Source organism: Cotesia glomerata, linkage group LG4 (genome assembly GCF_020080835.1).
Source record: "Cotesia glomerata isolate CgM1 linkage group LG4, MPM_Cglom_v2.3, whole genome shotgun sequence".
NCBI lineage: Eukaryota > Metazoa > Arthropoda > Insecta > Hymenoptera > Braconidae > Cotesia > Cotesia glomerata.
In genome coordinates, this window is record NC_058161.1 from 21,225,014 (window position 1) to 21,252,234 (window position 27,221).

Consider the following 27,221-nt stretch of genomic DNA (forward strand, 5'->3'; position numbering starts at 1 on the left):
TCTTGTTTTTTAATTTGCAAAAAACTTACCATTTAGGACCACTTGATGTACTACCAGGAAGACCAAGTGAAGGACTGTTCTTAGTTTTCTGTCTGGGTTGTAAAAGCTTGAGATGTCGAAGGCTGCTGATGTTGTTGAATTTCTCGCAAGGCTGGAAATAATTAGAATAAATAATTTTTTTTTTATTCTTTAATTAATAAAAAGACAAAACATACCTTTCATCAAATCTTCTTTTGTGACATATTGATGCCCAACTTCTTCATTGATCTGAATTACTGGTGTAATTTTTCCCGGTCTCTTTGCTAGCAGAACTTCTGTTCTTTTCCCCAACTTTGATAGTTAAATTATCATCATTTTGATCCTAAATAATAAAAAATTATAAAAAAATCAATTAAAAAAAAAATTATGATAATAATTGACAATTGAATATCGATTCATTCGAATTTTATAATAAATTTAAGGACTTTGAATATTTGAACTAGGAAAATTATTTTAAAATAAATTTTACCTTCTTATGATCTTCAATAACATCAATTAAACTGTCGTTATTTTCACTCGTGTTCTCATTTTCAAACCTAATTTTTTTTCGTACAGAAGTATTTTCCTCCGGATTTTCTTCATCCTAGAAGTAAAATTATCAATTAATTTTCTGTATATTTATTAACTTAATAAAGTTTAATAAAAATAATTTGTATAAAATTATATTATTAACATAAAATTACAATATTAATTTACCTCTTCTGTCAATAGATCGACTACTGAATGACTGCAATGGGCTTGAGGTTCCTTACGATTAATTGGTACTGTTTCTTGGGTATTTATCGTTTTCGGTGATACAATACCGTCTAGAGCTTTTAATTTTTTATTTAAAACGTTACGAGAATCTACAAAAATTAAAGAGTTATTAGTAGATATTTGTCACCTATAGTTTTTATTTGTAAATGTTATATTGATATATAACCCTTTAGAGTCTGACCTTGAAACCCCACTCTTTGGTCTGGCGGAGCCCAATAGAATTAGAAAAAGCGCGAAACAAATGTGACAGGGCCGTATTATAAGAGAAAAAATTTCACCGGGGTGGGAAGTAAAAAATAATTTTTTTTTCAATTTTTAATTTATTAAATAATAAATATCAAAGGACTTAAATTCAAATTAAGAACAACATTTTGTCTCATTATAAATATAGTTAAGTATTTTAATTATCAGCATAATTATTAGAAAAAATAAATACTAAGAAAAGTTCAAATTTCAATATTAATTCTTATAATGTGAATAATGGCCATATTTTAATAATATTTTTGATTATATTTTTAGTAATATTTTAACAATATTTTGAATAACATTTTTAGTAATATTTTAAATAATTTCATAGTTAGTTTTTTCCATAAAAACTTTATTTGACTTTATGGTAAGCAGCAAAACAAACTATTTTGCACAAAGATACCTGACATTGTTCACATTGCCATGTAGATCTAACATTATTGCCATTTTGCGTGTGATTTCCATTAACGATACACATAACACATGATTTTTCGGAACTCCTTATCAAGTTGTGTTCAAGTTTAGATTTTAAAGTAACAGTTGGAGTAGGTTGAGCAGTCGGATCTACCAGTAGTTGGTTAACTAGGTTTATTCGAAATTGTAACTGGTTATGACCACGGTTATTCTGAGATGGTGAATTGGTGTTTGTATACAAGAGGAAAGAATTAATAATTGCTACGTTAATCACATAAAAGAAAATACATTTCCACCATTTTTTGGCTGGACGACCTACATTATAGTAGGATCTGTATTGGTCGTTCAAATCTACACCACCCATGCCTTTATTATATTTTTTAACAGACTCTGGACACGATATAATATTTTTAGACTTTTTCTTGTCTCTTCTTTCAATCTCAATTTTCCCCAGAGGATTTGAATTAGTTGACAGCATAAGCACATCTCTTTTATCGTGCCACAAAGTAGCTGATACTTTTCCACATTGCAACACCCTTGATTCCCCTTGTTTTAGTTTTAAATTTTTTGGCTTTTTGAAAATTTCAGGCCAGTTCTGACGATTACTTCTGACAGTTCCACAAGCATATGTATTTTTGTCAAGCAATAATGACATCAGCCGAAATGATGTAAAGAAATTATCAAAATAGACATGATGCCACTTTCCTGTAAAAGGCTCAGTTAAGTGCATGACGACTTGTTCACCTAACAATAAATCATTTTGCGATTCTTGTTTTTTTCCCAAATAAATATCACACTTCAGCAAATAGCCAGAATGACTATCAGCTATAGTCCAGACTTTAATTCCCCACTTAGTAGGTTTTTGAAGCATATATTGCTTAAAAAAAATACGACCTTTATAACTAATCATTGCTTCGTCCACTGAAATATCTTGCCCAGCTTGAAAAAAATTTGCAAATTTAGTAGTTATATCAAGAGCTGGTCGAACTTTATTTAAAGGATCACCCTTAGTAGCTTTTCCATCTGCATCACTCAAGTGTAAGTATTGATTAAGTTTTTGGAATCTTGAAAAAGTCATCTTTGTATTTTTTATTTTTTGACAAATTACGAAGTCGCCTCTAAAATACATAGCTGATTCTGGCAATTGCACTATTCCCATATATATATTTATTGCAACATAAGTTTTCATCTCTTTGGGACTAGTTTCTTTCCAATACAAATCAATTCCACTGAGTTGTTGACGGTGAAGAGCATAATTATTTGTCTCAGTAGCTAGAGTTTTATAAAATTCTTCAGTAACAAATAATTGGAAGAAATCAATCTCGTCACTACAAGGTGGTAAATCATGTTGTGGACCACGTCTTAAATCAAAAGATTCTAATTCATAATTAACAAGATTATTTGTCCATTCTACTTGTGAAGTTTTTTTATTTTTAGATGCTGTTATTTTTTTTTCATCCGCAGAATATTCCTCATTCTCTGAAGACTCATTGTCAGAATTGTTATAACAAGTTTCGATAAATTGTTCAATATCAGAGTCTGGGGAACCTTCTGTATTTTCAGTATTTATATCAAAATTTTCAACATCTTCAGAAAATTTTGTAGCATTTACATTTTTACAACTATTATTATTATTATTATTATTATTATTATTATTATTATTATTATTATTATTATTATTATTATTATTATTATTATTATTATTATTATTATTATTATTGTCGTTGTTATTGTTGTTGTTGTTGTTGTTGTTGTTGTTTTTATTATCATTGCTATTAGTCGTACTACTATAACTGTGACTAGACTCATTGTGATGTTCTTTACTTTTTATTTTAATCACAGATTTTTCATCGTCTTTATCAAGGCAATTTTTCTTTGCTGGTAATTTATTATCTTGGACAGTGACAGGTCGATTTCTTAATACTCTCACGTTTATTTCATCATCAACCTTTAAAGGTTTTATGTTTTTTATTTTTCTTTTTGGCATACTAGCGACTAATTATGAGCAATCAAATTATTTTTCAATTACATAGCAATGTATGAAATTTAAAAAATTTTTCTAACCTTACATTCGAAGAGACTATTTCTTTACGTCAACAATACTAACTACGGCACTGTCAATGAATACAGCGCGAGATTCAAATGAGTGGAAGGGTACTCACAGGCACACTACTACTCTCACATGTCACTCATACATACTCACGGGACTCTACGATTCGCGCTCTCCCCACCAATCTCACACGTAGACGTTTCAAGATCCTCTGACTCTAAAGGGATAAACTCACTTGAAACCGCAATTACTCTCGCCTGATAGCATATCCAATCACCAGGTGGTTCTTTAGATTGATCATGCCATTCAATTACGTAAATTTTTTCAGGATCCTCTTCTTCACTGGTAAATTCTTCATAATTAAAATTTTTAATATGTTGAGTATCTATCCCAACAGTATAAGTTTTGTCGTCGACACCTCCAACCCACTTTACCAGGGCCCAATATTTTTTCTTACAACTGAACATCGTAAAAAATATTAAAAATTAATCTTAGTATTCCCGGGTAAAAAAAATTATATATAATTCTATAGAATCATATATAATCTATAAATATTGATATATGATTTTATATAATTTATATATAACTATATATAATTGCATATAATTCATATATAACTATATGTCATTACATATGTTCGTTTTTAAGATTATATATAATTATATAAAACTATATATAATTACATATAATTTATATATAACTATATGTCTTTACATATGTTCGTTTTTAAGATTATATATAATTATATATAATTATATAGAATTATATAGAATTACATATAATTTATACATAAGTATATGTCTTTACATTTGTTTGTTATTAAGATTATATATAATTATATAAAACTATATATAATAACATATAATTTATATATAACTATATGTCTTTACATATGTTCGTTTTTAAGATTATATATAATGTCGAGTCGAGTCGTACCTATACGATAGACCATGAACGTGTGTGTGTGCAGAGTAGAATCATGCATGTATTGTACTATACAATTACATCTATATCTGTTGAGAGAGAGCGTGGGCGTACGAAATCAGATGACTATATCTATATATTAGCTCTAGCTTCAACGAGAATTTTCTCGAACAATTTCGGGAGACATCGTAGGCGACAAGTTGCGGCGGATGCGCAGAACGGTATAGCGCCGATCGGGGCCGTATAGGAAAAACCAAATTTACTCGTGCGGTGGCCAGTACCACCAGTTGCTCTGAGGCCCTCGAATCAGCAGTAATTTTTACGCAATCGCTCTCGCATATTACGCATCATACAGTACAATTGAGATATTCTCAAAAATCACATCGTTTAACATCATTTTACTTATTATCATTCGAACCATATTCATTGAATTCAATTACTTTCGGTAAAACGCAATTTTATAGAAGTTACACGGTAATTCGGACTAACGCCATACATCCGAGCTCTCTCTCACTCTTTTGGGTATTGACGGCCCGTGGTTTTGATCGTGCCTCCTTGGCTTTTGATCGTTTCTCTCTCACACACACACACACATACAATCTAAAGCACTCCCCCAGAAGAGTCATCAGTATTCGCCTACATTTGGCAATACGCATTAAACTATTCTCACCAAGAGATATTTTATTAACAAAGGCTCCAGGTCCTTCCTGACAGAAATAACAAAAGCTCAGGTACTTCCTGACGAAATAACAATAGCTCAGGTCCTTCCTGACGAAATAACAATAGCTCAGGCCAGATCCTGACTAAACAACAATTACACATTCATACACATTTATTTCTTGTAATTATCATCGAGGAGGTTTTTTATCTGATCATCAGAGTTTTCCTCCTCTGGGACAATAAATTTCTTCCTGTTGTCCCAAACATCGAGTGGAATTTATTTACATTTCCTATCCATCTACACTAATAATCAAAATTGAATTTTAAAAACTGAAGCACGAAATCTCGGCACTTTGACGAGGTTTCGACAAAACATTTGGTGCCTCCTGTGAGGTAGAGGTTCACGACACCGTGGTTTTACGAAATTATAACAGTGAAGTGTATTGTTCAACCAACAATTCCAACTTCAACATCGCAATTCATCGCAGCACGACCACGACATCCCAGTTGCCGCCAGCATCGTTGGAGAAAAATCCAAAAAATAAAGATAAGTCTTTTTTATCAATTCAACAATAATTAATTATCATTTATTATTTGGTTTTTATCAGTCAGTCTTTATTGATTGACTATTTATTCATTATCATTTAATTTTTCATTTAAATTTTTATTTACTGATTATTAATAACTAATTACTTAAGCTATTATTTAATCTCAATTGAAAAATTATTCTCAATTAATTATCTAAATTGCTATTTGATTTCATTCAAAGAGTAATTTTAATTTAATTTAATTTAGTATTCAAACTTACGTAATACTTAATACTTGTTTAAATTATCGTTTAATTTCTATACAGTAATTATTATCATTTATTTATTTAACGACTGTTTAATTTTTTGATAATTTATTTTTATTAATTAGTAAAATTCTTCAACATATTTTATGAAAATTATTTAATTCTATTATTATTAAAGTTCATTTATCATTTATTCAATTTATTAACAATATTTAATTTCATTGTTATTAGCTATCAATTGATCTTTTATTCAGTTAGTTATTAGACTATTTATTTATGCTGATTTCTTAATATTAATCATATACTGCTTAACAGTTCTGAATTTATCAATATTTAAAGTATTATAAATTATTTTAGTTACGGTTATTATTTAAAAAACGTTATTTTATTTTCTCTTCTGAGAAATTCACATCTGGAAAAGATTTTGTTTTGTTTACTTGGCACAGCCAAACATATGTAGTATTACCGGGTTACTTTTTCTTGCAACACGTTGAGGAACAAAGAACGACCGTTACAGAAAATCTCAAGTGTCAAATAAAATTTAATTTATTATTTTTCCTTTATGTTTTTTCTTCGCTCAATATTTATGTTTTAAATACTTAACGGTTTAACATTAAACATAAATAAAGTTTTAGAACTTGATATCTCTCAAGTTACGTAAGATTTTATTTGTTTTTTAATTTTTTTTATTTTTTTATTTATTATTTTTTTTCTCTTTCAACGTATCATTAAAAAATTCATTCAATTTATTTTCACTTAAATTTATTGCATATTTAATATATAGTATTTAAATATTATTGATTAACTCACATTTTTATTGTGCAATTCAATTCATATTAATTTATTATTAATTGTTAATTATCATACCATCAGCTGTGCAATTTTATTTTATTCTTTAACCTAAACATTTAACTCCGTGTCAATTCATTATTGTCAATCAACATGTCGGGCGAAGCATTAAAACGTAAACGTACTGTAATTAAAACAAGGATGACGACATTACAGACCGCGTTATCGAATGAGAGAAAATCGATAATATTGAAGCATCCTTGCGTTTAGATCGATTGACTGAATTATTCAAAGAATACGATGATCTGACTGACGAACTTTCTGTGACAGAACCAGAAAACGAAGAACTGATTCAAGCAGAAGAAGTTCGCAATCGTTATTACGCGATTGCTAGCAAAATAAAAACCTTGAATCCACCCGGCGGTTCCGGCGATCATTCACAAATGAACAGTTCGAGATTTAACGATTCCACCATGACTGAAAGACAAAAACTCGTAAAGCTGCCAACTACAGAATTACCCAAATTTAACGGAAATTTCGAAAATTGGCTTTCATTTAAAAACACTTTCGTGAGCATGATCGACAAACGAACCGACATAGACGATCTTAATAAATTCTTGTATTTGCGTGGTTCACTAACCTATGCTGCTGCTGACTTATTGAATTTCTTTTGACACTTAGTGCAGAAAACTACAAACGAGCATGGGAATTATTAACTGAAACTTATGAAAAGAAACGCGCTCTTATTGCAAAGCATTACGATGCGATCATTGACTGTCCTAACATGACAAACCCGACTTCGCAAAATATAAACAAATTTGTGAGTTGTTTACGTCAAAATACAGCGACTTTAGACAGTTTAGCAGCTCTTAAGAGCGGCGGTGTGATGGTGCGACTATTTGAGAAAAATTACCGACAGAACTCAGGAAAAAGTGGGAGGAAACTTTAAGTAACGACGAATTTCCGGACAGTTGACAATTTTGTAAATTTTTGACTGACTATTCATTCAAGGCTAGCACATCTTTAATCAATTTACATTTCATGACAAACATCACTCCTCAAAAAGACGTCACTCTGAACGCCAGGGAAATACAAACAAATTTCAGAAGACAGAAACTGAAGTAAAATCATTTATGACAACACACCTCGACGAAATGTTCGTGCTGTGGTAACGATCACCCTCTTTATAAATGCCCAACCTTTCAAGCATTCTCGATAGACAAACGACTAGCTTTTTGTTAAGGCAAAGGATTATGTAGAAATTGCCTTCGAATACATAAGGAACCGTGTCGGTCTAATACCAGATGTAAGACCTGCAAGAAATTCCATCATACCTTATTACATATTAAATCCTTCTCAACTTCACAATCATCAACTCAGCATCCTCCAAGAGGACATGCTGCAAAATTCAACGACTACTAGCAAACCAGAAATCAGTTGAAAAAAGAAACAGCAGCATGACTAGTCAACCACACTTTCGCGACCACTTTACGAGCACCGCGATGTCAACTAATGATGAGCGCTCTCATTCAGATGCGTAATTCGGCTGGACACTTTATACAAACTCGTGCACTTCTCGATACATGTGCTACAGCCAACTTTATTACCGACGAACTAGCAAATAAATTAAAACTTCCGATGCAAACATGTTCAATTCCTATCGGAGCCGTTAACGGTATGCAAACTTTTTCGAGACACATTGTACAAATAGACTGCAAATCCACTAACGATAAATTTAAAAGATCATTATCTTTCTTAACTATTTCAAAAATTGCAGACTTAAGTCCAAACGAAGTTTTCCCACGAGAATCTATTCAAATACCGAAAACATTAAAATTAGCCGACCCTCAATTTCATCTACCAAAACCAGTTGACGTACTTATTGGCTCAGGCACTACTTTATCACTTTTATCGATAGGACAGATTAACTTGTCACGCAACGACTGCGACTTAATATTACAAAAAACTCAACTTGGTTGGGTTGTTGCGGGGGGAGTCAATGATGAAAATCATAATCAATCTGTAGCTTGTCAATTAACAGATCTATCAAATCAATTAACGCGTTTTTGGATCATTGAAGATGCCGGGTCTCAAAATTCAAAATCGTTCGAAGAGTCTTCATGCGAAGCTCATTATCAACTTCACACGACACGCGAGACAAGTGGGCGCTATGTAGTACGACTACCCTTTCGCGTAGATAAGGTCGATTTTGGAGATTCAAAAACTCAGGCTTATAGACGTTTTTTATCTTTACAGAAGAGATTAAATGCAGATCCTCACCTTAAAACAGAATACTTTAAGGTAATGCAGGAATATATAAATTTGGGACACATGGTACCGGTATCAGATGAACAAATATCCGGTTATTACATGCCACATCACCCAGTGATCAAGGCTTCAAGCAACACTACTAAAGTGCGTGTTGTTTTTGATGCTTCTGCCAAATCTGACAAAGGTATCTCTTTAAACGGCGCTCTATTAACAGGGCCCACTATCCAAGACAAACTTTTTACTCATCTACTCCGTTTCCGAACGCACACATACGTCATGACCGCCGATATCGCGCAAATGTATCGACAAATTCTTATCCACCCGGATGATCGTCGTTATCAGCGAATACTCTGGTATGCTGATGACAAGATTGCAACATTCGAGATCAATAGAGTCACTTTCGGAGTTTCGTCCGCTCCTTACTTAGCTATACGTACATTAAAACAACTTGCAGATGATGAAAGGAGTAATTTTCCAAACGCTGCTAAAATTTTAACACGGGACTTATACGTAGATGATCTTTTATCCGGGGCCAATACTCTATCCGAAGTTTTACAATTACGAGATGAAATTATTTTATTGTTAAGACGCGGGGGTTTTGACATACGTCAATGGGCATCGAACCATCGACACGCTCTTGATAACTTTGATGAAAGAACTTTAGATTTAGATTGTGCTATCGAGGACAATCCAATTTCAAAAACTCTCGGAATTGTTTGGAATTCGGGTAGAGATACATTCTTATACACAGTCAATTCAATTGATTTATCTCAAAAAATAACAAAACGAAACATTTTATCTAATATTGCAAAAATTTTCGATCCTTTGGGATTATTGGGGCCAGTCGTGTTAGCTGCAAAAATTATCATTCAAGAATGTTGGAAATTTAAAATTCATTGGGACGAATCGGTACCGCAAGAGTTACACTCGCGTTGGATCAAATTTTCTGAACAATTAAATCTCATTAAAGACTTTTCTATCGAACGTCATATTTCTGTTCCCGATGCAGCGAACATACAATTACACGGATTTTGTGACGCGAGTAAAGTCGGTTACGGAGCATGTTTATACATACGATCGACTGATCAACAAGGACGAGTATTGATACGATTAGCATGCGCGAAATCGAGAGTTTCTCCTCTTAAAGAAGTAACGATCCCAAGATTAGAATTATGCGCCGCACAATTACTTTCACGTCTTTACAACGAATCGGTGTCGGCATTCGATTTTCCAATTTCTCAAATTATATTTTGGACGGATTCAACCATCGTCCTTCAATGGTTGAAGCGGTCACCACAATCTCTCAAGGTCTTTGAGGCTAATCGAGTCATGGAAATCCAATCATTAGGTGATAAAGTCGAATGGCGGCATGTTCGTACTAAAGACAATCCGGCTGACGCTTTATCCAGGGGACAACTTCCTGCGGAATTTTTAACTAACAAATTATGGTTTAAGGGTCCTCATTGGCTCAAACTTGACCACAAGGAATGGCCTATCTCCATTTCGACAATTCCATCTGAATTACCCGGTCTTAGAAAAAACACTTGCCTATTTGCCACCTGCACAGACATGTTTCAACGTTTCTCTTCTTACACAACTCTTATACATTCAATCGCATACTGTTTGCGCATGCGTAAATCTAACAAGTTTAAGGGCAAGGGCTTAGAGGTTACAGAAAAATTACAAGCAGAAACGAAAATACTGCTTTTGATTCAAAACGAACAATACAGTTATGAAATTGAACAAATAAGGGAGACAGGGGAAACAAAAAACCTCCGGTTAAGGGGTCTTAATCCTTTCATAGACCAGCATGGTCTTCTTCGAGTTGGTGGACGTCTAAAACACGCTCCTATTTCCTTTACTGAAAAACATCCTATCTTGTTACCTTCTACTCACCATGTGACAGATCTAATAATTCGTGAAACGCACACGAAAACTTATCATTCTGGTATTCAGAGTACACTTTATAATATCCGACATAGGTTCTGGTTGCTCGATGGAAAAAATCAAGTCCGTCGAATAGTAAGGCGATGTGTCGACTGTATTCGACATCGCCCAGTTTTATTGCATGGTAAAATGGCAGAGCTCTCTCTCACTCTTTTGGGTATTGACGGCCCGTGGTTTTGATCGTGCCTCCTTGGCTTTGATCGTTTCTCTCTCACACACACACACATACAATCTAAAAGCACTCTCCAGAAGAGTCATCAGTATTCGCCTACATTTGGCAATACGCATTAAACTATTCTCACCAAGAGATATTTTATTAACAAAGGCTCAGGTCCTTCCTGACGAAATAACAAAAGCTCAGGTCCTTCCTGACGAAATAACAATAGCTCAGGTCCTTCCTGACGAAATAACAATAGCTCAGGCCAGATCCTGACTAAACAACAATTACACATTCATACACATTTATTTCTTGTAATTATCATCGAGGAGGTTTTTTATCTGATCATCAGAGTTTTCCTCCTCTGGGACAATAAATTTCTTCCTGTTGTCCCAAACATCGAGTGGAATTTATTTACATTTCCTATCCATCTACACTAATAATCAAAATTGAATTTTAAAAACTGAAGCACGAAATCTCGGCACTTTGACGAGGTTTCGACAAAACATATAATTATATAGAATTACATATAATTTATACATAAGTATATGTCTTTACATTTGTTTGTTTTTAAGATTATATATAATTATATAAAACTATATATAATTACATATAATTTATATATAACTATATGTCTTTACATGTGTTCTTTTTAAGATTATATATAATTATATAAAAAGATATATAACTTGACATGAATTATTTATATTGAATTGTTACTCACTTATGATTCTTATATTCATATTTATTAACTATGAACTTAACTTCGTCTGATTTTTATAGAGTACTATAATTACAATGTTATAAATAAATAGTCGTGTAATAAGGTAGAGCCTAATTTATCATACATACAGAATTATAAAATTTTAATTTAATTTTATTGTGCCATTCTATACAAAGTACAATAATTTTCGTTTTTAGTAGAATTTAATTTTAAAACAATTTTACCAAATTCTTTTCGATTTATCTGGTCTTTTACATACATAGTTACCTACTCTTACTAGCTGGAAAATACTTTTTACATCTCTTATTAGTTTAATTAATAATGATTCACCTGATTCTATTATAGGTAAAATATGTTTTACTGTCACTTGCATTTTTGAATGAATCATAATTCTATTATTTTCTACTTTAAACCGTTCAATTATAAAATATAATTCATTTTCTTTTTCAAAAAAAAATTTTATCATTCCATATACACAGGAATTATCAAAATTTCTTATTTCAATTGTATAACTATTTGTTTTAATAGTTTTGTATGATGTTGATGTGTATACTTCTCCAAAAATATTTGCTCGAGCATAAATATTCAAGTTTTCATCAATAAAACCTTCGGATATAATCAAAAAGCGATCATTTTCGTGGGCTTCATAATTAATTGGATTTCCCAACAACGAATAATTTTGTAACTCTCGAGCTTCTGCATTGTGATTAGTTTGTTCTATCTTACATTTAAGCATTTGTACACCTTGAATAATTTTTAAGTTATTAACAATTTCTTGACCTATATTTTTAGTTCCGTGAACGGATTGAGCTATATATCCATTTTGATTCTCCCACGGGAAAGCAGATGTTGACCGCAGTGGACCCCACCGTCTAACACAAAGTCCAAGATGTTTTAGCTGATGAGAATTGTAGGTCATTTCCCTGTCACTATACAATATTGGAATTTGTTCAACAAATAAATCAAGGAAGTTTTGAGCACGTTCTAGATCCGGTTGAATAAGAATTTGATCCTGGAGTAAATCATATAACGCCATAACTAATAACATCAAGTGTTGCATGTATTTGTCCGGTAAAAAACCAATTAAACTTGGTAATGAATAAAATAAAATCCAATTATAGAACTCTGAAGCTTTATAATACTTAAAATCTGTTATTGGTCGAGGCAATCGGTTGAATGATTGCGGAGGTTCAATATTTCATAAATAGATTAATTTCATCACTATCTTTTTTTATATTCCATGGACCTGGTTTTTCCAGTAACAAATTGGCATACTGCTTAACAACTCCAAGCAGTACTGAGTGCATATACTCAGGTAAAACACAAGATCCAAGATCTAGTAATGGAAGCGTTGATAATATTGAAAGTCCTTTAACTCCTTTACAGTGGGCTTTGGCAAAAACCTCTCGCATTTCTGCTTGTCTAATCATTCTTGTGCTAGTTCTCAATAGTGAGTCATTTTTTTCAAATGGATATATTCGTGTAGTTTTTTTTCCTGCAATTTTTTTACATTTTTTTGTCATTATTTCACAAACGTTGCATCCATAGGTACCATTATACAACAGAATGTTCTGTAAATTCGCTCTTGCTGGAGCATCTGCAATAAATAACGGAGCTACAACTTTTGAAATAAATTCTTCGTTAGTTTGCGGGTGTATCCATTTAAAACCTTTATAATATAGATCTTTTAATCTAGTACAAAATGGCTGAAGGAAAGTGTTCATATTTGGTTTGCATTCTGAATCATACCATAAACCCAAAATTATTATAAATGATTCACGTATATTCTCCGGAAGCTCGGCAATCGTATACATCAAAGGCCAGCAGTGGCTGTTTGCACTTTTAACCAAGGATAATCCATCAGTATTTAATATTAAAGTCAAGTCATATTTTCCTCTGTCTTCACGAGAATTTCCTCTTATGTATTCTGTACCATCGGTTATATTGCTAATTACATTGCTATCATCACGTCTTGGCGGTAATAGTTTCAACTTATTCGCAAGGTTATTCGTTTCAAAAAAATATTTGAGTTGATCTTCAAGATTAAATTCAAAAAAGAAATTGAAATTCTTTTTATCGGCACAACAAGATGAACAATTTAAAATTTTTTCAAAAGCAATCCCAAGGTAGAATAAACAATTTTTACAATAATAATGTTTCCAAACTTCATTACGAAGTGCTAAGTTTTCAACATATTGAAGTAATTTGAATACAGTTTTAGGCATTCTATTTTCACTAGGAAGGATGGCTAGTTGAATCTTCAAAGCATTCTTTAAAGCTGATTTTGACAGTTTATGTTGAATATAGAAGTCAAGCAAATTAAATACGCTCTGGTCAACAGTCACAGTACTATTTTCATGGATTAAAATACTAGGAGTATTATCAATATTTTGAATCACCACATAATTCTCGTTACATATTTCTTGGTCCTCAATATTGTGCATTTCATGATCACTAATAGTATTGTCATAACCGTCATCATAACTGATTTGTGCATCAAGGTTATCCTCGTTATAATTATCATTACTGCTTTGACTTGTACAAGAACTGTCATCACTATTTTCTTCAGCACTATAACTTGACTCATAGTTTACGTTTGATTCTTCTTCAAGCGCAGATGTACTGGGTCTATCAGCTTTAAGTAGCTTTTTGGCTGCCCATCTATCTAATGTCCTTAATGGTACCTGTATTATAAAACATAGAGTTAAATATAATCAAAAATATTTATAAAATTTTGTTAGTATAAAAGCATAATTTTTTAAAATACATAATAGATGTTGACGAGTTTCTTCAAGCTGTATTTTATTTTTACTTTCTGTTAAACTTATAAATTATTTGACGTTTAAGAACTATTATATGAATAAACAATGAAAATTAAATTAGCTGACATCTAAAAGAAATTTTTTAGAATTTTTTTTTTATTGAAAAAATCATTACAAAAAAATTAAAAAAAAAATTTCACTTGTAAAAAATTTGAAAAACTGCAAGTACAATTTTTTAAAAATATTTTTTTGTTCTAATTTTTTCAATAAAAAAAATCATAAAATTAAAAACGTTGGCTAACTTTATTATTATGAATAAACAATATGTCAAAATTTTCTAATTAATATTTTCTGTAAATGTTTTTTCCGTTTTATAAAAGAAATATTTATATTATTTCAAACTTACTTGTTTATTGGGATTTTTTTTATACAATTTATATTTTCTTTTCCTGCCAGTTGGAGGCCCATCTCCAGAAGACTTATCTGATGACATATTATTTATAATTTATCTATTTAACAAGATAAAACTTAATTAATTTCACATAAAGTTGAAAAAATAATGTCGTGATTTGAAATTAACGATTATTTAAAATGAGTGTTTTAATTGTAAACAAATGCATATATCCATGCATTACGTATGTACATACATGTATATATATTATATTTATATAAACATAGCCTATACCCATACCCATACAGTGATAAATACCAATACATCGATTGCGGCGCTGCACTGTGGCAATAACTGCAAACTAACGATAGGCACATTTTTTGCAAATGGCGTCATAGTATCTCGCTACACGTGTTCATGTTGTAAGGCGTCATATATTGAATTGCGTTATTTGAAAGTGAAGTCAATTAAAAATAAAGATTGTACTAATTAAGCAAATATAGATAGATAGATAGATAGAAAAATTTATTTGATCCTAGAGTTCTAAGCTCCTTCAGGACCATCAACAATACATAAATTTTATCATTTACATGTATACATTTGATACAGTGTTTTTAATACAATTTAAATATTTGATATTAAATCATTAAAAGTAAGAACATATTAATTCTTAAAATAATAACATATTAACAGAGAAATAATAACATTAACATTTATTGTAAGAAGAAGTCATAGCAAGCCTGTTGAAATTGTTCGAAATTGTCAATTAATGTAATTTCGGCCGGTAACGAGTTCCAAACTTTATACCATGAATTAGGAAAGAGTTTTCATAAATTGCACAATTACTTCTTGGCAGACGTAGATAATCATTCCTGACGTCACCTCTCCTTAGCACAATCGGCAGAAATTCTAAATTCGATTTAAATAATTGACAGTAATTTAACTTAATTTCTTTGTAAAATAAACAAGCTATGAAATAATCTCTTCTAACATCAAGTTTTAACCAGCCTAATTTTTATAATACGGAGTAGTGTGCTCAAATCTCGAAATTTTAAAAATATATCTTATACATGAGTTTATTTTACGCTGCAATCTATGCTGTAATTTGCCTGAGATGTTTGTATAAGCAGCACAGCAGTAATCGAAGATGGGAAAAATCAAGGTCGTAACCAATTTTATGCGTAACTGTTCATTAAAAATTTCATTATTAATTTTTAGTTGCGCTAGCGTTTTCATCGCACGAATACATACGCTTACAACTTGATTCTCCCACGATAGAGTATTATCAATTATCAAACCCAAGTATTTAACTGATTGTACATATGGAATCACATGATTACAGACAATTATATTTTGGGCACTTTTACAAAAATTACTGCTAACTCTCTGCCTACTTCCTAGTATAATAGCACTAGTTTTTGTAGCATTCAATTTCAAGCAATTTAAATTGCACCAATCAACAATTTTTCTATCTCATTATTCAACATACCAACATATTCATTAATTTGCGATGGGCAACATGAAGCATATATAATTAGATCGTCTGCATAAAATAAATATTTACATTTTAACCGTTTCGCAAGATCAGAAATATATAAAGAAAAGAGTAAGGGTCCAAGCACACTACCCTGAGGTACGCCATTTATAATATCCTTCCAAGATGACTCATGACCATTGAAATAGACCGACTGTCTTCTTTGAGTTAAGTAAGAGTTAATCCAATCTATTGATGAATCAGAGAAGTTCATAAATTGTAATTTATGCAATAACCTTTTGTGGTTTACCGAGTCAAACGCTTTTACTTAAATCAAAAGAGTACAGCTATGGTTATATTAGATTCATTCATCGCTAGTCGTACATCATCACAAAATTTTATTACCGCAGTCTGAGTGTTTAAACCTTCTCGAAAGCCGGTCTGATATTTATCCAAATAATCATTGTCATTAATGTATCTCACAATTTGATCATGCACACACTGTTCTAATGCTTTTGACAAATTAGATAATAATGATATAGGTCGATAATCAGTACAATCAGAGGCATTAGGTTTCTTTGGAATGGGTATGATATGTGACAACTTCCATTCTATCGGAAACACTCCCGTAGACAAAGACTTATTAAATAATTCTGTAATTAGCGGCAGTAGGAATGACAATGTACATTTATATGATTTAATTGAAAACTTATCAGGTCCTACTGAATTCGACGTTATACGCATTATCGATTTTTTTTAACAGTAAATGTATTCAGTTCTGAGAAATTAAATACATTGTCATTTCTACGAATCAATACAATATCTTGGACACCAACATCAGGTCCGTCACGACAGCTAGATGACTGTATAAAATAATCATTCAAAACATTCAAATCTATTCGCATTGCCACTTGAGTATTTTTTTGTTTTACTAAGCCTAGTTTTCTTAAATCATTCCACATATCCCGAGAGTTTTTCTCCCACTGTGTAACTGCTGATCAAAGTACCTTTTCTTTTCTTCACTTATTCTCTTTTTCACTAAGCGTCTGACACCTACATATTCCTTGTATGCGTAACCAGTTCTCTTGTAAATTCGGTAGAGTTTGTCACGACGACCCTGGAGTTCTTTGACTTGATATAGTTATATTATATTGTTTTAATAAAAAGATTTGAATATGTTTTATTTAATTGAGTGTGACAAAGATCAATCTTTGTGTACTGTAGAAGACTTCGAAATCGTGTGCGATCCCGATCAACCACCAATATTGGACGAAAATGTTGATTTTTTTTATGGAAAAGAAAAGTACAAAGGGGTTGTTGTTGGCATGTCAGGTAAATATTGATATAATATTGATCAGTTTAAAATTTTGATTTATTTTTCAAATATAATTTAAAACATGGATGTAAAATTGAAATAAACTGTATGAGGTTATCTAGCTTGTCACATTTTTCAATAATAATGATGCGATTATAATTATATTTTATGGGAATATTTTAGAGGATGCTAATCTATTGAACGAAAAGGCAAAAAATTTAAAACGGAAACGGAAAGCTTCTGGTTCACCTATTCAGTCATCACCATTACCTCCCAAGAGATCCCGGAAGCCTAAGAAAAGCTTTTCTTTCACTGATGAGATTAGTGACTGTCAAGTCAAGAAGCCGAAAAAAGTAGAATATTATAAATAAAGTAATTTTTAAAATTATTAATATTAGACATTAATTTAATCATTAATTCTTCTAATTAGAATTCAGATAAAAAAAATCAAGAAAACTACACTAAAAACTTACAAAACCAAGTTAAATCCAAAATTCACGATGGGAATAAAGACTCGAGAACGGAGACTTCCAAGCAACAATCTGCAGTCAATAAACCAGTCGCTGATCGTCCAGCAATAAGTCCCACAAAAGAGGAGCTTAGAATGATGCTTGAAAGACAGAACAAGCTCCTCGAATTATGTAAATTTAATTAATGATTTTTTATTTAGTGATTAGAATGTTTGTGATTATAATATTTATGATTTAACTATTTTTTTACTTAGATCAAAGCCCATCACGTCAAAGTTCAGCATTGAGTAGTAAAATATTGCAAAAAAGAAACGAATCAGATTTCGAAGACAGTGATAAAGAAGTGTTACGTGCAGAAACAAGTTCTAGGGATGGGCGATATATATCGATGTTTCGACTATCGATGTTTTTTTGGAGAAACATCGATGTTTTTGGTCGATATTTTTTTTGGTCGAAACATCGATGGTCGATGGAATAATTTAAACTATCGACATCGTTGAGTGATTTACCTACAGAGGGTATACCCCCCAAAAGTATATAATTTTTTTGTATACAGTAACTGTTGTACTACAGTTACATCTTATCAGTGTAGAGTGTATATCAGTATCAGTGCTAGCGAGTTAAATAGACGGCGAACTATTTATTGTCTTGGTATAAATGAAATTAGTTCAGTGCAATATTATATATATATATATATTGTTAATTTAATTGTTATCATCGACATGGCGGCCAATAATATCAAAATCGTTCAAGTACCTCGTAAGTACATTTTTTATAATATAAATTATGATATCACTCAATCTAACCTCCATTTTTTTGTTTGCTTACATTGATGTAATTTCATTAATAACTTTTTTGTATTTTGGGTTTATTTAGATAATGCTGGAGCTAGGAGGTATAAATTATATTTTCAAATTGACCAAGAACCTCTGTTTTTGATTGAAAATTTAGATTTTCACACCTATTTACAAATTAAAAGTACGTATGACCTGTAGAAATTAAATTAATAATATTGTGAATAAATAATGAATGAAACACTTTTTTCCGTAGATAATGATCAAGAAGCTTATAACTACGTCAAGAACTTAATTTTTACTGCCCAGTATCCAGTCCAAAACCCAGCATGGACAGTGGTTTACCGAAGTCTAGATGGAATTGATTTCTCTCCAGTCAATTAAATTTATATTCCTCTCTTTCAAAAATAATTTATTATTATTATTATAAATTAAAAATAATTTATTAATGTAATAATAAAAATAATCTTAATTAATAAATTTAATCATAAATGCTGGTTATTTTGTAATAAAATGTTCTTAATTTATCTATAATAAAATTACATATTTTATATTAACGCATGATTTAAATTATTTGAGTAAAAAATCAATTAAAAATTCAAATGATCATTTGTGTATGTTAATTGTAAAGATAATTATAAGTTTTTCAAATTTTCGCGCTCATTGCTAAAATATTGCGAGTTAAGTTTAGTACTACAAGTATACTAAGTACCTAAGTCCACTAAAGGTTACTAGAATATTTAAGTAACTTTGACACCTTGACTACACTATACTCAATTACTCAATAAAGGAATAAAGTAATTTTGTTAACGGCTTAAGCTTAAACTTTACATTACAAAAAAACAAAAAATAGCGTTTAAAAATTCTTAAATTCTTTTTACATTTTAATTGTTATTGTCTGACTTATATAAGTTCACACAAAATAATAATTGTTAATCTATTAAATTAACAATTGATAGTAACATTAAAGGTTAATCGACATATTACATTAAAGGTTAATTGGAGCGATGAATAACGAGGATTTCGTTGGTAAGCACTGGTATAACCTTTCATTTTTATTTGTTAAAAAATGTTTTAACATTATTGAAAAAAAAAACGCAATTAAATAAGATAAAAGCCCCAGTAGCTACTCAGTAGCCAGTACCTGCTCACTCCATGTATTTGTGTATCTATATTTGTGAATATAGATATACAAATACATGGAGTGAGCAAGTACTGGTTCCTGAGCAGCTACTGGGGCTTTTACCTTACTTAGTATGATAAATATAATTAATATGTAATCGATTTTAATTATTATTCTTATTTTTCTCCAGCTGAAGAGGATACTCGAATATTTTCTATATGGTTCAAAATCAATGAGCCTAACGCAGATGCATATCGAGTATCTAATTTAAAAACATCTGATTATGTGCAACTTAAAAGTATGTATTAAAGAATAATTAATAATAATAATAAAAATAATAATAATATTAATAAAATTAAAAATAATAATAACAATAATAGTAATAATCATTGTAATGCCTAATTAAAAATTTTAATCGAATGTTATTAAAAGACAATCTAATTCAATTATCTTTTGATCAAATGCAATTTTACTTCAATCATAAAACAATTAAAATTTTATTGTTAATGAGATTCGATAAAAGTTTTACTCAATGATGTATAAATACGTTAGTCTAATAATTTTTAATATCTTTTATATTTTTAGGTAACCATAAAAAGGCCTACGAATTCGTAAAAGAAATGGTTGACACAGGAAAAATATTCATTCATCCAGATAATATAATTGAATCCATTTGGAGATCCATCGATGATGTAGATTAGTATGTATATTTAACAATACGTTAAGAATATTTTCCTTTTTTTTCTGTGTTAGTGTTGTGTTGTGTTTGTATCTAATCATCATTTTCCTATTCTCTTTTCCCAGTGATCTTCTTGAATATCCACCTGAATCTTACTCTAATAGTGAAGCTGAAGATTCTTCATCTAAAACACCAAGTTCCTCTGAGAAATCAAGATCAGATCCTAATCATAAATTAACCCAACCTATTGATTCCGAAATGACTACCTTATCCAACATGCACTCGTTATCTAAAAATTCTGAACAAGATTCTCAAAAATCACATACTAATACCAATACCTGTGGTGAATGTTTCACTTTTGCTTTAATACATTTTACGTTATTATTGAATATTGATTAAAAATTAATTTTTTCGTTGTTTATTCTTTCCTAGCTAATGATTTATCGACTTTTAATTCTGGTAATTTAACAACGTATGTCATCTTTTATTTCTACTTAATGATGCAAATTTTATTATCATTTCCTACCGTGCATGAAATATATATATATATATATATATATATATATATATATATATATATATATATATATATATATGTATATATATTTATTTATTTCTTTTTTTTACAGTTCGAAAAATAAAAGTAAAGCTTGGGAGTATTTTACCCAATTACTTCAAATTCGGCACGATGCAAATTTTGCCAGGGCATACTTAAAACCGCAGGAAATACGACAAATCTACGCTGCCATCTCAATTCGAAACACAAACTGTTCATTCCAGTTGATCTGCAAGTAAACAATAAAAAACGTTCTGTTGCAGCAGTTGAGGAACCCTCTAACTCTACTGTTGAGAGAAAAAAATTAAAGACTCAGACTCAAATGGCGGTATGTAGAAAATCTTATACGCTGAATTAATTAACAAATTGAACATTTTATTAATACTTTTTTTTGTTTTCAGAAGAATCCTGTTCTTTCAGTTGTATGAAAAAGCAAATTCGTATGCAGGTGGAATTTATAAATTTTAGTTCTATATTTATTTTCGATTGAATTGATCATTTATACTGATTTCATGATTTTATATTACAGATGGAGGTGTAGAAGCTGAAAAATTGACGAATTCTCTTCTGTATATGGTAGCTGCTGATTATATGCCACTCTGCTCCGTTGAAAACAGGGATTGAGACAATTCAGTGAAAACCGCAAGACCTCGTTATTCTATGCCCTGTCGTAAGACTATTACTAAACTAATGAGTGATAAATATGATGTCCTGAAAATAAAAGTCATGAGCGATATAGGTAAATGCCCATTTTACTCATTGACATGCGACATTTGGACTGATATTTCCCAGAAAAGCTACTTAGGTGTAACTGTCCATTATTTATCTGCTAACAATCTGGAAGTAAAAAGCACAAATCTTTGTGTTCAGTCACTGGATTCCGCGCATACTGCAGAAAATATAGCATGCTCTTTGAAAATGATTTTCGAAAATTACAATTTGGATATAAACAAAATAGTAGCCGTGACTAGTGACAGTGCACCGAACATGATAAAATCGATTAATACAGTTTTTCAACCGGAAAACGATAGACGACTCCCATGCTTCGCTCATCGCTTGTCTCATGTGGTTCCTACAGCTATATCCAAAATGTCAAATATTAAAGAAATCATCGACAAAAGTCAAACGTATTGTGATGGTTACCAGAAAAAGTGTTCCTGCTTCTGATGAATTGCTGAGACTTCAAAAGCGTGACGGTAAAACGGATGGGACTGCACTTAAATTTATTCAAAAGCGTTGAAACGAGATGGAACTCGACCTATGATATGCTTGAAACGATTTTTACTTTTGGAAAACTATGTTTTATCCTGTAACTTCCCCAAGGTGCAAATCTATCCACCTCCTCGTTATTAAGTCATGAAGAAACTACCATTTTAAAGCGATCTTGTTCTATTTTGATGAAACCTGTGTGATGATTATTATATTCTCAAATAAGCGGCGATTCTTATTTGACATGCAAGTATGATTATTCCAAGTGTTGCAATTTATGAAAGAAAAGAAATCTCCTTTATCGAAGCCAAAAACGGAAGAAGGATAGCATTCAAAGCTCACCTATCTGCTTCTCTTGATAACCAATTTAGAAAGATATTGAGTCATTCAAAATACTGGGCATTACAACTATATTGGATCCTCGTTATAAAAATTACATTTCCAAAGTGCGATGTCCGCCGCGAATGTGCTGTAGACTTCATAAAGCAAAACAAAAATGAAGTTGAGCTTTTCTTAAAAAGAGAAGTTCTGGGTCTAAATCAGTTTCAACTGAAAATATATATTCGTAGAGGAGTTAAACGCAGATAACACATTTGGCGGTACCACGATGAACTTGTAGCCAAAACTAAAGGCAAAAGTTCACACGATGGATGGATTAACTTTTGAACTGGAAACAGTATATGACACAGCCAATAATTGATAGATCTGGAAGATCCCCTTAAAACATTGGCAATTATTGAAACGCCGTCTCTACCCTAATTTGTATGAAGTTGGCTATGAAACTATTTCTTTTTGCGTTGTTGGAACATCTCTGTTCCATGTGAGCGACTTCTTTTTCTGAAGCTGGTAACATTAAGATCTGCCGATCGTAATCGACTGGACAGGAAGTACTTTAAATAAATTACTTTTTGAGCAGTTTAAGTAGTGAAGAATGGGGATTATAGGTTATAATTTATAACTAAATCTTTACTTTCTTTGTATTTTTCTTAATTTTAATATTTAAAACTTGTTATCAAACAATTTTTATTGTAAAGTGTGTATAAAATAAACTTAACGATTATTAAACTTAATAATAAATTTTTAGTCCTTAAATTACTCTGTTTTAAATAAAATATGGAATTTAATATGATTTTACTTTTTATTAAAATTTTTTAATCATTCATTTTAATAATGATTCAAAATTAATTACTATGGTTTCAATTGTTCTTTTACATTAGTTGTAGCCATAGTTTTCGAATTTTCGCGCGTATTCTACCATCGATGTTAACAATCGATGTTCCGATGTTTTTTTAAAACATCGATACTCCGATAGTAAGAAATTAAATCAATCGATGTCCGATGTCGATGTTTTTACCAATATCGCCCATCCCTACATTCTGGATCGTAACACCCTCAACGAGAGCTCGTGACTTACCCTGAGTATCTCTAGAGTGAGGAGGTGTTGAACAGTGATGGCTTCTGCATTCAGCGCGCAAAGATGAACTCGTGTGAATGACCCGGAGTTCCACAGTGGATGGAGTGCTGCTGGATCATGCGAGTAATACTGCTGGCCCACCGATGGATATGCCAATAAGTGATGAGCTCTGCAATTTGTGAATCGGCTATGGATCAATTTTCGTGACACGTCAAGACTTAGATGTTGCTGTGTACGAAAGTTGAATCGAAGATAGATAATTGCTTCACCAGACTTCAGCTAAATGATAATGGATAAGATGACGACGAGAGTAAACTATCAAGAGGACACAAGCCGAGTGGTAAATGACCAAAAGTTAGAAAGTCAAAGTGACTCAGGGGTCGATTGTGAATCCAAGGTTCCTAGTAGAGATTCAGCGCCTCTCAAGGACTCAGATAATCGTGTATTTAGACGACGTCGCAGGAGGTATTGTAATGATTTGGAGAAACCCAGCGACGGTACAATTATCAGTGACGAGGCTGTGCATAATTTGACTACGGAGTACACAAAGGGTAAAGATGCATCGAGAAAAGCGAGCCCGTCGACAGTCAATTCGGATCTGCGACCAGAAGGACGGTTCGAGTGATGCCAAGTCAGAAGTTGCTAAAAAGAGGAAGCGTCGCAGGAGAAGACGATCCTCTAAGAAGACTGAGACATCAAGAGCGCCGGTGGTCGTGAGCGATGTCGTCGATTTTTCTCAAAGGCCTGTGTATGATCGTTATGTACACAGCAAAGTTAATCCTCGTAGGTATGTGCCGGAAAATAGATTCGAGATTAGATATGAATTAGCAAATCGCTGCGTAGGCCCGCGTTGGGAAGTTCCGTGTGGTAGGAGCGATGCCGCGAGCGTTTGCGTGCGATTGTAAAATAGACTATTGCCCTGTACCTTGCAATTATTTTAATACATTGTCGCGAGGAAGCGACAAGTTATAATTTAAATAGATATAATACTAGTTTACATGATAGTTAAAAATTTTGTTTTTGAGCTGGAGACACGGGTGTGCGTGGTAATTGATCATGCGGCTTGTGAGTTCGCGTTTGTTTTCGCCCATGATTAATTTTACAAAATTAACCATTGTCTGGCAGGGGGGTGTCACAGGGTTTTTATTCCCTGTGCGCGTTCCTCCCTGCGCCTAATATTTGGCAACAGATCCACACTCAATGTGTGTCTCAATTTTACTATTTTGTATTTATTTATAAATGTATTTATAATTTATTATTACTAATATTATTTTTATTTAAAATAAAATTTAATCTCTTGTATTTAAAATTAAAATTCTATTTATTTGATACCCGGGCGATAATTGCGGGGAGCGATTTATTGAAATAAATGCGAATGAAATTTAAGCAGTTTGTAGGTCACGCAGGTGGCCCGCTTGGTGAGGTATGCACGCGGGACCCTCCGGGCTATTGTAAGTGAGTGTGGATTTGGTGCCTTGGTTTGAGTTTCTCCTTTTCTGGTGAGTACTCACAAGTTGAGATCAATTAATCATCCGCACACCGCTGTCTTCCTGGCTTAAATAAGTTATTCTTTTACTGTCCAACTAAACATCACTATCGATTTGATCGGGTCGATCCCGTAGCGAGTAAGTGGTTATCATAAGGGAATATTTGTACCTGTCCCGAAAGCCGTGCGTAAGTTAAGTCCCCTCGATACGGCCAGCAATTTTTATAATTATTATGGCTGTCTAAATTAGGGTTTATTATTTTGCGCCATTGACAATCATTATTGTCAAACATTAACTATCATTACAAGTATTATTTTCAAGCGCAATTCAGATTTAATATTCTTTAAATTTTAAATTACTGTTACGATTAGTTGTTTCTTTTGATTGCTGCGGTTATTATTATTCTCGAACGCAATATTGTAAAATAAGTTGAAGAAAAATTTATATGTTAATCACGAATTCCATAAAGCGATTTATTTTGTTATTTAAAGGATAAATTTAGTTTTTAAGTAACTTCGTTTTTGAATAAATAATTTATTTATTTTTTATTGAAATTTTCTTGGATCCATTAATAATTAATGTATGAAAAGCTGATTCCTCGGATTCTTTTCCTATGACTCATCTTCCTATCTTAGTCAAATAATCTAGGATATTAGCTTATAATTATTTAGTTATTATTTTTGGATTCCAAAATGATATACTAATCTCGACTTTGATTTTTCGTGGTTTATTTTCCATTCTCATTAATTTAAATCGTTAATTGATCGTCCGGCGCGGCCCCTGGAATTTTTATTATTTTTGGTACTATTCATAAAAATTACCTGGCGTCCAAATGTGCACCAACCCAGCCTGAGGGGTTTCCGGGTTAATTTCTTATTATATGTTTAAAAAGGGCGAGCGTAAAATACCCTACCCAGCCGATATCTCCGCCATCGGTCGAATTTAGTTAAATTTTGGGAAAAAGTATTGTTACAATATATATATATATATATATATATATATATATATATATGCATATATATATATATATATATATATATATATATTATATATATATGGGATATAACGCGGCTTGTCAGGACGATAGCGTCGCCAATTTACAACGGATCTCTACCAAACTCAACATACTTATTCTACAGATAAATACCAAAGTCAAGTTCGAAGATGAGCTTAATCGGTCAAGTAATTTAGAAATACCAGGATTTCAAAATTTTGAAAATCATAAAAATTCATATTTCTTGACTTTCGAACTCGAATAACTTTTTGAATGGGATAACTTATTGCAATTCTGTAAACTGCATCCGAAAGCTCTTTAAATAATCTTTAATGTGAGTACCATGTCATATGTGTAGTCTCAAAATTATGCCCCATTCCCCTATGCCAATTATGAAATTTGCTATTGCACTGGTTTTAGTATTTGTCCGTCGATATATATTTTTGTCGATTGCATATAAGTTAAAAGCCCTAGTTCTGTATACAATCTTCGTTATATTTTTTTCTATTCATGATGAAATCTACTTCCATTTCGGCTGCCGAATGGTCTTTTTTTTGTTGTGGACCTCTCTTTGATGTTTATCTGATAATCATTGTGATTGAAAAATTTTATTTATCTTGTTATGATAATTTCTATAATTAATATCATTCAATCTTAATTTTTGTGATTGTTTCAATCTTTCTTGATGAACTAACTTTTTAGCTGGATCTTGTAACCTTTTTTTTTGTGATAATTTCAATCTCTCTTGATGGATTTTTTTATTTTTTTCATCTTGTAACCTTT

At 31.5% G+C, this 27,221-nt stretch overlaps 1 protein-coding gene across 1 annotated transcript in view; it reads right to left on the reverse strand.

The window, feature by feature from the left end:
* Positions 1–259: 259 nt before the first annotated feature.
* The window catches only part of LOC123263959, a 29,459-nt gene continuing 2,497 nt past the window's right edge, over positions 260–27,221 (reverse strand). Inside the window, exons 2-5 of the mRNA XM_044727006.1 lie at positions 3,741–3,964; positions 736–884; positions 509–622; positions 260–361 (exon numbers count right to left, since the gene is read on the reverse strand). Of these exons, the coding sequence (XP_044582941.1) occupies positions 260–361; positions 509–622; positions 736–884; positions 3,741–3,964 (589 nt within the window). The remainder of the gene's footprint in view (positions 362–508; positions 623–735; positions 885–3,740; positions 3,965–27,221) is intronic.